Source organism: Vidua chalybeata, chromosome Z (genome assembly GCF_026979565.1).
Source record: "Vidua chalybeata isolate OUT-0048 chromosome Z, bVidCha1 merged haplotype, whole genome shotgun sequence".
Classification (NCBI taxonomy): domain Eukaryota; kingdom Metazoa; phylum Chordata; class Aves; order Passeriformes; family Viduidae; genus Vidua; species Vidua chalybeata.
Window position 1 is genome coordinate 63,779,775 of NC_071570.1, and position 12,347 is coordinate 63,792,121.

Genomic DNA, 12,347 nt, shown 5'->3' on the forward strand with positions numbered 1-12,347 from the left:
TGCTTCTTCTGATTTCTGCTCTATGCCCTTTGCTGGCATCCCAGGAGGAGATTGCTCTGAAAAAGTTCACAATGGGCAAAAGTGGTGCTAAAGAGAGATGTAGCAGATACTGAATCCCTCTTTCATAGCTAAAACATCTGTGTTTTGTACTACTGGCAAAATGCAGATGCATTAATAATGACTGCTGATTAAACTTAATTAATTCACAAGATTAAGTCCATGGCAGCCTTCCACTCCCCTCTGTGTTTGCCTTTGGTTTTGCAAGGAAATGCACGTACAGTCAATTCAGAGACAGACAAAAAGAAAGCTCCAATCCTTTGCTCCACTCCTGAGATGAATCTAAAATAAATCCTATATATGCACATATATACAGTAATATACATACAGATATATACATACATATATGCATGTGTTTAAAACATACACAGATGTATGAGTGTAATGGAAGCCATCAGTCCCATCTAGATGACTGTCAGAAACAGTGACAATTACACTGTTGTTTGTAGTAACAAAACTTCACAGAACAGACTTCACTCACTTTTGACTTTTTTCCTCCTTCCCTTCCTCTTCAGAGATACATTTAGGCTTGCCATGGTTTTCACTGAGCTTACTACCTACCCTTCTAATGAGTTCAGCAAAAAACTGAAGCTACTTTTCAAAGCAGTGTATACAAAATCATGTATGAAATCACAAAAATGTACATATGGGATTGTCACATTTTTACTCCATGTTTCAGATACTTTACTGAGATCAGGTCCTACTATGTTCACTTTTATATATGTTCTATCCCTGTAACAGTGAGAAAATAAAACATAAACCCAATCCTATTCCTCTTTTCACTAACACCATCCAGACAAGGCTTTTGCACCATTGATACATTCCTGATGTTTGATTTACACACAGCACACATGCACTACATTACATACATCTCAGAAGTGATCCTGTCATTTCACATTGGCAGCTGACAATTTAACTCTGATAAAGCAAATCTTGACTGCCCAAAGTAAATCTAATACATTACTTGTAGAGTAAGAAATACATGACAGCTGGGTTGAGCATCCTTTAAATGTAGGCATGTGATTTTAAGTTATAGCATGTATGCATATAATGCATACATACATATATACATACATACACATATATATGTATATATATGTGAGTGTGTGTATCTTCCATATATGCACCATAATTTCCAAGACAGCTACAAATTTCCACATGCATTAAACTATCTAAAAACATAGAACTAAGCAGTCTAATAAGTGGAATTTTCTTAAATTATATTTTAACAATAAGCAACAAGAGTAATACTGCAAAGTACTGCTCTATTATCATGTATATCTACAATAAAATTCTAGGAACAGTTGTCTCCCAAAACATCCCCCAATAAAAGTAAATTTAAAAGAAAAGGTAACACCCAGTGTCCTATATTTGTATGTTCATTGTCAGTTCAAAAATGAAAAAAAAAAAAAAGGAAAAGTAAACAAAAGAGCAAAAGACATCCCCACTCAGAGTTGCATATTTACATTCTTCAAACTGTAGCGGTGAAAAATAATTCTATTAAGTGCAGGACATTCCTGGTGTTGCAGTAGTGACATTTTAAATAATTTCTTCATGAAACATTTCTCTTTGTCTTACTAGTGATGCATTCCATGACTACGTGAAAATTCTATTATCCCCTTCACTTGCAGCCAGTGGTAGAATCTGGATTGAAAAGCTCCTTGTATAATGGAGGAAACAATGTGTTCACTATGTCTGGATGAGATTGCTTAAATACCTGCAGTTTCTCTCCATGCAAGTTGCAAAGTGCAGTAATTGTTGGTATCTTGGCTATTAACTGTAAGACATTGAAACAAAAAAAAAAAAAAAAAAAAAAAGAAGGTGGAAACATATTTTGTATAAATTACACTTTCCAAAATTAACTATGTTAGCATCTTGCTGAGTAACTGAAAATGATACTCTAAGCTCCATCAAAACCCATCCACAGAACTAGACATTATTCTTACTGTAAGAACCTAGAAACAGCTGCCGCCAAAGATTTAGCCAAGGGCCAAGAATACGTCTAACAAGGAACAGCCTCAATGAGCACATTTTTAAGGCAGTCACATTCTATATAGGGTATGAATTAAAATTATTGGGATATTGAAGAAAAAAAAGTAGCAAGAGGCAACAGGGACAAGAGTCAGACAAGCCTGACTTGGCAAGAACACAGTGCATTTCTTTTAGCTTACATTAATGTGACAATACTTACAGAAATGGCTGCAGAAAGAGAAGAGTCATGCTTGAGGACTGCTTGATATTTTGTTTAAAGAACATACCTTTGTCAATGTCTCCTCATCGAGGTGGTTCTTCTGAATAACATGTTGAAGTGCAAAGTAAATCTTTTCCTGAAGCTTCTGGACTTTCCTGGGTTCTATTAACCAGGCTCGATCTGAGAAAAAGGAAAACAGAAGTTAAAGAATGCACAGATTTGGGGCATGCTTATGGTGCACACAGGGTACTGTGCTGGCAAATATCCACAGGAATCGTAAATCTCACGAGGAGGGACTGCATCATAATTAAAGACATGGTTTCAGATGCAAAGTGTCTCAACCCATTAAAGGATCACCTGAACACTTAATTAACACATACAAAACATACAGGAAGACAGTGTTGGCTCTGCATCTATTTGTTTAAAACAGGATGCTAGGCATAAAGATGGGGAACAGAAATGAAACATAGCTCAACATTTTATTATTCTCTGTCAGTACAATCAGTATTCTAATTTCATACTGGCTAGGTGATAAACATGTCATGTTATCTCAGTGTCTTAATACATAAATAATAAACTTACTGATCAAACCAGTTCTTCGTAAATAAGATAATGAATAATATAATTAGTCAAACATTAATATATCTCATTATTTACTAGGCTAGTATTTTGAGAAAAAACATATTCTAAATAAAAGGCTTTCTTCATGAGACTTTTTTCAATAATTCAAAAGAATTGCAAAGTGCAAGTTTCTCATTATTTAAAAATGTTCTCTTAAACAACACAAAATCCAAGATTATCTGGAAGAATAACAGCTACCCAGTTGTTTTAAGACCTATATGGCTTCTACTGGACTCAAACGCCACCTGCAGGAGGTTGTCCTTACGATCTGTATTTTCACAAGTCTGGAGACACACAGAAACAGAAGTAGCAGACTCCAAGACAATCCAAACCCATTAATGCCGTACGCTTGCAGCACCACAGAACCTTCTGTTTTCTCACACTGCAAACTATTTTTTTCTCCCTCAGTTCAGATCAGTTCTTAGGTATAGATTTTAGCTATCATATGGGAATTAGGAAAACTTCTTTTATCACAGGAATGAATCTTCATGTACAAATTGAAAAATTCAGGAAAAAACTCTTTCACTTTTCTTTCACCCATTCCCCATCACTAAAATAAGTCATACAGATGAATTAAGTTAACCACTTCAATGAACACACAGGCCATACAGGCTGGAACTGAGCAACATTTCATCACAGGAGTAGAACAATTCTGCCATTTGTCTGACTGTCTCTGGGGAGGGGCGTATGAAAAGAGTTCATTGTCAAGTACTGTGAAAAGGGACAAAAACAAACCTCAGCTACTTAACAGATGATCAGGAAAACAGTATTTTGTAAACATTAGAGAACTGTGTTCCCTGAAGGTAAGGCAAGGGATCCAGTGCCATCAGTGGCCATAGAAATAGAATTACCTGAGAACACACACTTTCTACACAATAAGCACACAGTAATGTTTAGACTTCACAGGTTAGGTGCCAAACTTTATGCTATTGCAAAACCTGGTCTTTTAAGTAAGTGTTAAATTAATGTCTATTGCGGCAGACTGGAGCTAGAAAGATTTACCATAGAGACCAATCCCTAAAGGTTTACCTTTCTATCATAAGAATAAGGTTAAAAATAGACTGAGGTGGCTGAAGGACAGATTCATCACTCACCTGACATGAAGCATGCTGTATATTACACAAGAGTTCTTAAATTCATTACAAGAGTTAGGTAAACCTTTTTAGCAGATGCTAAGTCTGTCTCCCAAAATGTAGTTTCTGCCACCTGAACACCATCTGTAAATTTGGCTGGAATTTTACAGGTAACTCTAGCTATATTCTAAGAAGTGCAGGAAAAAGACAATAGATCAGTGACCACCTTTGAAGGACCTAAGAAGCAGTGATTCAGTAGTGTACTTTTCTTCTTGAGTTTTGAACTTGTCCATCTTCAAAGAGTATACTGTCCTCTAGGCTAGAGAACAGTGTAGGAAGAAGATGAGAGACAGCTCAGAAACAGACAAGATCTGCTTTTGCCAAAAGGAAGATGGGAAGAAGGAAAATGCCAAGTCAAAGCCTCGGGAGAGGGACTGGCACAAAGGAGCAGCCATGTTCCTGTCTTACCATGTGCTTCTTTTGTATGTTTGAAGGTGGAGATGCCTTTGCAGCCTTTACTGGATTTGTACAACATTTCAGCTTTTGAAATCACAACTCAAGCTAGAGAATCATCTTCAAGCAGTGTGGTTACATCTATCATGAAATGGAAAATCTGGGTTTGTCCTCTGCATCAGATGGAAAATGGATGTGACACTGGCCTTTGCAATCTGCAAAATTACTGATGAATGTTACTCATAGATGTTTTCAGGTCCCCTTACTCCCACTGGACTGCTCTGGTTTCTGTAAGGGGCCTAAACACTGAGATGAAGGCTGCAAGAATCACCTTTCAGGTTGTGACTTCTGCAGAAAAGAAACCTGAATATGAGTACTTTCTGTACAGAATCTTTGTATGCTTGTATTAGTCAATGAAAGGACTGGTGCAGGGACTTCTGTGAATCAGTGCTTTACTTTTAAATTTTTAAATTTGTTCCCATGATGAAACTCTTTATTGTGAAGGAACCAGAAGTGTGGAAGAAAGTATTTCTTTCTCTATTGTTTGAATTATTGTAAGAAAATAAATGGCACATTTCAGCATCAGTTCATCTTGGACTATTTTCTCTGTCTTCCCACCCTCAAACATAGCAGCCCTGATGAAACAGGAGTTATTTAGGCAATCCAGATTTACAGTTTTTTTATGGAAGAAAGATTGCTTTCACTCATGTACATGCTCCTGCAGCCCATAATTTCCTTCTTGTTATGTCTTAGGTCTAGTTACAGATGCTCACACACTATAGAAATAAGCAGTCTGCATGCATCAAATGCTTTTGTTCCTTTTAATTTTTTTTTTTTTTTTTAGGTAAAGCAATTGGAGACATTGCATGTATCCTCTGCCTTGCAAACTAAAGGGACATATGCAGAACTGCAGAAATGAATCAGAATTTTGGTTCTACCTAATTTTTCCAGCAGCTAGCACCCTCTGCCACCCACCTTTGGTCTTTTCAGACTGAGAGAGGAATGATGGGCAGAGACCCATCAGGACATTACAAATCTGCTGTCCCAGAGAAAGTCAGGACATCTGGGCGGGTAGTGCAGGGACAGCTCTCAAACCTGCACACAGTTGGGACACCTTTGAGGTGGAAATCGTCAATGTTTGGAGGGCTGTAGGTGCAGCATTTTGGCATAACCCCATGAAGAGTCACTGGCTCAACTATTTCACTTCTGAGAAGATGGTGGCAATAACTGCTCAAAGTGGAAAAAAAAGGAGGAGAGTACTTTCAGTAGGTGTTGCTAACGATGAGAATTAATGAGTTGACACCATCTGTGATAGTCTAATTCTGACTAACATAATCTCAAACACAGATGTGCAAAAGTGCAAGGTGACCTAGAAGAAGTCTTCAGTAGAAAAAGTTGGAAAAACCATGGTGTGTTTTTTGTAAGGCTATTTAAGAGGTTAGCCTTAGATGAAAATGTGTGTCTACATTCCTTGAGACATATTTAAAAATCCCACACTAAACTGTGAGCTTGTATATTAGATCCACCTTCTGAGTCAACTTAATAACAAAACAGACCTCCTCTGTGGTCAGCCATCACTCCCTTAAATGCATACTTGCCTATGTAGAGTTATGATATATGAATACATGAAAAAGAGCATGTTGCACTTCTAATCACTACCTCTCACCTGGAACTAAGTTCCGACAGGACTGCTCACCAATTTTTACTGTTTGCATTCTCATTCCCAAGAAAAAAGCCAATCATAGTTATGGACTATTTAACCTACTCAGGGTGGTGGTTTTTTACTCCCTGGAAAAGCTGAGAGAAATATGCACCTCTTGAGTAACATGCTTCTTTCCACATGGCCTGGAGGAAGGACAGCCTGAATTTCTTGTCTGCACAATCCTGCTCCATGTTTGTTACACTTTGGATCTACCTCCAGTATATGTAATTCCTGATGGTATATTTGGGTAATTCAGGCATTCTTCCACTGCTTAATACATTGCTTAATGTAATTTGATGCAGCTTATACAGCTATTCAAATATGCAGAAATAGAGGTGGATAAATAGGGAAAAAAAAAATCAGTGTTTGGAATGAAAAATTACCTGGTGATATCAGAACAGCAGATGAGAACAAGGCAATCTCCTCCTCAGTCAGCTGTAAGGAACATAAATTCTTCGCAAAGTCAAACGCTTCATTTACCAGGTCATCAGAACCTGCAGACCAAAGAGGACAAAACCAATGCTAGAAATCAGCTCTTCAACCTGCAGGGATTGTTTTGGTGTCAGAAACAGTTGTTCCTGAATTTCTGTACTGCTAAAGCAAGTGCTTTTTATTAACTATTACAATTCTGCCTAACCTGAAAATGGCACAAAAATGTACATGGAAGAAAAAAAAAAAAAAGCACAAATTAGGGTCAAGTACAAAAATTGCACACCCATCTTAGAAGAGAATACTCTTTTCCTTTGCTCTGAGGCAAGAATTGGTATTTCTAAACAGATATTAAACCTAAGGAGGAGGAAGGACCAGCCCTAAATAACTTTCATATATAATTTCACTAATGAACAGTACAAATGTTTATGAAAATCTGCAAAAGCATCATAAAGATAAAAAATAAATCAACCAATACACATTCATAAATGCTTTAAACTTGTAAAGAACTAGTACGTTTATGAGACACACTAAGAAAAAAAAGTTTATGATGAACACATACTTGAAGACTCTCTCCTTGAGTTTGGTCTTGAATCAATTTCTGATAATATCAGTCTGATGAATGCACAAAACACAAACATTTCCCTATTAATATTTCAAGTAGCAATAAATATCATGTTGAGAAACCAAGTAAGTTTTTCAGTACATGAATCTAAATTAGCTTACTTTAAAGTTTTAGGCAAAACAGTATTTTCAGCAAGTTGTACCAGTTCATTATTTTAGTCTCCTCATTGCTGGGGCTAAAATTGCCTTCTGTAGGACACAAATAGTGGTAGGGATTTGATACATCAAGCATAACTGAACAGTAGAGATAAACAGCTTGGCTCCTGCCATAAACTCATGGTTCATCAAAACTTCAGAAGGCAAGAAATCTATTTGGAAAAACCCCCTTGCTGCTCTCTTTTATTAGAGAAAAACACCTATCAGTGCTAGCAGCTGATGGAGTCACCTTTTTTTTTCTTTTTCTGTTCCAACCTAGGCATTTGGAGACTTGGGGATTTGACATTTACTGGAGATTTCCACTGTGGATCACAATTCTTATAAAGACAAATTTCTTGCTATGCGGCTCAATGCAATTGGTTGGAAAAAAGAAGAGCAACATACCCAAAGCTTTAAACATTTGCATCCCTCCATACTTTCCTTCAAACAGAACAGTATTGTTAAGTGGGTTGAAGGCACGGCACATTCTGACCAAAACCACTTCCAAGCAGCCTAGCAGACAGAAAAAAGAGCAAAGGTACCAGGTATTATTGCCTAACATCAGAGCACAGGAAATCTCAAGAAGATATTTACGAAGCCATCAGTCATTAAAAACACCGGAAGGGACAGACACTCTTTGAAGACATCAAGATTATACACCTATGAATGTGAGAAAAAATATTTCTGCCTGCTTTGAGTATAGAAAGGGGTCATTTCTGGTCCAGTCTAACCACCTTTTCTATAGGCTGATTTTTTCACCTTTTACAGAAAATTAGCAGCCTGGACTGAATCTGAATTTAGATCTTGGGCAAATAATTTCAGTTTGAAATAATTTATCCTGAAAAATAGGCATTTATTGAAATTCCTTTTTAATAATTAAACTTTTTTTTAATAACAAAAAACAACTTCGTTCAAGGCATATAAAAATCCCAGTTTGTTTTGGCTGGACACAGAGTACATCACAAAGCATTTTTAAAAAGAATGTACAAGTTAAAGCACTGCCAAGAGCACCCCTAAAATAGGTTTTATTTTTTATTTGTTTTTATTTTTCTTTTTTACTCGTTGTTGAATAGAGAGAGAAACACTTCTTGTTTTACTCCTTAGTTCCTAACTGCAAAAATATGCAGTCAGAAAGTGAAAGAAGAATTTTAAGATCTCTTAACTAAATCCAGATCTCCTGTAAGATGAACCTTGAATCTGAGGATTCTTCCGCAGATACGCTTTTGAGAGAAAAGTCCTCGTTTTCTAACTCCTGGTCAGCATTAACAGCAAAAGAGAAAATAAAACCTGACATATTTTTATATGCTACAGCTTAACAATGTTTTCCAACAGTAGAGTGAAATCAGTCTTTTCCTGAAGGTGCAGTTGTGTTGTTAGCTTTTCCAGTCAAATGAAATTTCCTGGGGATGCACTGGTATCTGCACAATTTTCAAAATTAGTATGAGATTTTAAAAAATTAGTTTTTGTGCTATAGTTCCCTTTTTCTAGGAGGTTGCCTGTGTGTTCCCTGTGTCTCTGTATCACTTCCCTTTGCAGCTGTGCCTATCATCAGAGCCCAGTCTCTCACCAAGACACAGTCACGGTGCTTGTAATGCTAAGGTTGTGGGTTTGATTCCTCTATGGGCCACTTAAGAGCTGGACTCGGTGATCCTTGTTGGATCCCTTCCACCTTAGAATAGTGGTTCCTTCCACCAGTGGTTTTGCCACTGAGGTTAGCTCAGTTTGTTGGAGTACAGTGTTAATAATGACAGGGTTGTGGGTTTGATCTCTGTTCAGGCCATTCACTGAAAATCTGGCCTCAATATCCATGTGGGTCCCTTCCAACTTAGAATAGTCTGTGATTTCTGTATATGGAGTGCTAAGTCACACAGGCTTTCAGCCTTAGTGAAGAGATCTCTCTTCAAACAGAAGCACTTGTTTTAACAAGCTGCCTCACACAGCATCCTACCTTTTACACATGGAGAGAGCAAGAAACTGATATGACAGGGTAAACGTAGTTAATTACCAGTCATGATTATTGTGGTTCACTTAGTCATGCCATTTTGTCCTCCTGAGCTTGGCAGTGTTACTGCATAATCATGATAAATCTTGTCAGGATTCTTTTGGAGGACAGAAATTACTGAGTCCCTTGATATGAAAGGAAAGCCTTTTTCCCCTTGCCCTTATGCACACACATGCAAACCTGGCATGCAGAGAGAGCATGGCTGGAGCACACTGCTGTAATCTGCTCTCATTTATTCTGAAACGAACTGGCACCAGCAGGAATTTTCCCTCCTGTGCATTGGCTGTAGAGTATTTCTGTAGTCTCATTAAAAAGATTAAACATGACCACAGAGGCAGGCCCCAGTGAGCCTGCCTTCATTTCATTAATGACAAGTGGGGATTTTACAGCGTGGCAAATGACTGATTCGACCAGCTCAATTTGCAGGCTCCTTCCACCACATGTCAGGTTGGAGACTGCAGTTTTTGCAATGGTTGTGTTTGTGTGTGTGTACTTAATAACCACAACTGACTGTAAAGGGAAGGTGATCAGAAGGCAGTAACATCATGAATGTGGAAAAATAGAGCAAGGTTAATGTACTTAATGCAACAGACAGGAATTAGGGCTCCTTCAAAATTAAAATGATTTGCAGGAAAAGACTGGAAAGCACATTCTTAGGGTGCTGGGTGCTAAACTAGTCAGAAGCCTCTGGTGTTTACCCACCTGACTTAAGAAGGAGAATTTGGTCATTCTGGCAGAGCTCCATGAAGCCTGTTATGCGCTTTGCAAACTCCACCACATACTGGATAGCATGGGTGATCTGAATGGCGCACTGCTGCCACAGAGCTTCTCTTGTCTTCCAGGAAAACACACACGGAAAAGCAAAGCAGTGAGCAGTGAGCAGGTACATCAGTGCATTAAATTCTTCAGGTGGCCTTGCAGACAGCAGCACTCCCCACACTCCATCCCCATACCCAGGCAGAGCTAGCAGCATCTTTTTTCTCTAGGTACCCAACACTTCTCAATAGGTTATTTTCACAAGCCATTGTCCCACTCACCTGAACTCTGACATTCCCTCTTCAAAGGAGCAGAATGCACTACCCAGTGTTAAAATGTGGTTCTAATGTTGGCTTTTGTGCAGGGCAGACTAATAGTGGCACAAAAAATGTACACATTCCACAGTACTCTTAGACAAGAAGTAGCACAATGCCATTAATTTATTCAACAGAATATTTTTCCTAGTTTGAAACTTAAAATACATAATTGAAGTATCTGAATACAAATTACATAAAAATTTTGACTTCCTGATAATCATTTTCCTTGTGCACACATGTGTGTAAATGTAAATGGATGCTCCTGGCTTCATGCCATATCTCTGCCAACTGTGGTATGGTTTTTATTCCTCCTAATACTGCATAGCCCCATAGATTTCAATGAACAAGTTGGAATCTCTCCTGTGTCTTACATGACCAACTAATGTGCCAACTGAAGTCTGACAAAAGACTCATCACTAATAAAGCCAGTGCAAGAGGCACAGAGGTTCCTGTTGACTGTACTACATGTGAGGATGTGCCAGGGGAAAAAAGACTCAACTTGACCTGAGAATTGCAGAAGCAGAACAAAAATGTAGTGTAATGAGATTGTTTTTCCACCCAATATTAAAAAGCTTCAATTTAAGAGGCACTTTCAGTTTGCTATTATCTACTGTTGTAAGTGACAGGTGTTTGTTATTCACATAAAAAGCAGATGTGTTTTCAAAATTATAAGGAAACAAGGTTATGTTGTCTAATTTTCTTAAAATCCTTACAACAGAGGATCCAAAAATAATCACATTGAAATTAACTGAATTTGTGCATGAGGTTTAGATCTGAGGTTTAGATCAAGCACAGAAACTGGATTCCACGACCATATCTAAGCTTTAACATTACAAACAGCCCAATACGCTGGAAAGCTGCTGCTTCTTTCTATGAAGTGTCACTGCTTTGCTTTCAGTAACCAGTTCCCCAAAGATAGTGAAAGTATATTTTGACCTGTACGAAACTTATCAGTGTATTCTTGCCAAATAAATTACTCTGTTAACAATTTCAAGCAGAAGAAAAAGCATATTACAGGATTGTACCTTGCTCTGGTAAACCTTTATTTCTTCATATGTGTGGGTCTGCCACGCTAGCTGATGTAATTCCTCCACTGTATATTGACATGTCTCCAAATGAGACTTAATGATATTCTGTGCAATTCGATCTGTGAAAAGGAGAACAAAAAATAGCTTGCATGAAACAGTGAATAGTGATCTGCAAAAGCAAAATGCTGAAAACAATGAAATTATTTAAGATGCACATTTAAGAAAATTAATATTTTCTTTCCAATGCTACCTTTCTCATTTGTTTTTAATTTGGAACTTGATTATTGCAAAATGTTTAATATTCAACCCAAAGTCAAATGATCTTGATAAACAGTGGATCTGCAGACGAAAATAACAATTATTTTTGTGAAACTATACAGAATCTTCATTCTGAAAGTGATTTAATATGTTTAAATAAATTTCATTTGGAGATCCTGTTTACCCAATTGCTTTTGTCTGCCACAAACCTATGCAGTAACTGGTAGACTCTTCTGAAGTCTCTAGAAGAGAAGGAACACTGTTGTTGATTACCAACCCAGCAGGGTACCTCTTCAGGCTTTAGGCCACAACCTCTGCATGAAGGCAGTATCTCCCCTCCTGCTGTGTGTAGGTGTTTGCTTTCTTTCCTCATTGTCCATTTCTTTCTAGTTCTACTAAAAGAACTAATCTGCTGAACTCAGTGGTCAGCATGTTTCAGAGCTGCCAGGTCTCTAAGAAATTGACTGACTGCTTGAACTTGCTGTGAACATTTGCATTACCTTGGCATGACTCATAGAAGAAGAGGAAATAGATCTCTTTTTTCTCAAGTTTATTTTAAGCTGGATCATTTCTGATTGAATTTGATGAGCAAGAACATGGAGACTGGTTTTACCAAGGGGTGAAAGCTAAAAGTAGTATCCTGGGGTTTAGAAGGAGAGATGGAGGACATAAATCTCACACATAGCACTAAGCGACATTAA

The 12,347-nt window shown here is 37.7% G+C and overlaps 1 protein-coding gene across 1 annotated transcript in view; it reads right to left on the reverse strand.

The window, feature by feature from the left end:
* Nucleotides 1–1,678: 1,678 nt before the first annotated feature.
* The window catches only part of RORB (RAR related orphan receptor B), a 41,095-nt gene continuing 30,426 nt past the window's right edge, over nucleotides 1,679–12,347 (reverse strand). Inside the window, exons 5-10 of the mRNA XM_053932671.1 lie at nucleotides 11,386–11,507; nucleotides 9,990–10,122; nucleotides 7,691–7,798; nucleotides 6,481–6,591; nucleotides 2,316–2,428; nucleotides 1,679–1,834 (exon numbers count right to left, since the gene is read on the reverse strand). Of these exons, the coding sequence (XP_053788646.1) occupies nucleotides 1,679–1,834; nucleotides 2,316–2,428; nucleotides 6,481–6,591; nucleotides 7,691–7,798; nucleotides 9,990–10,122; nucleotides 11,386–11,507 (743 nt within the window). The remainder of the gene's footprint in view (nucleotides 1,835–2,315; nucleotides 2,429–6,480; nucleotides 6,592–7,690; nucleotides 7,799–9,989; nucleotides 10,123–11,385; nucleotides 11,508–12,347) is intronic.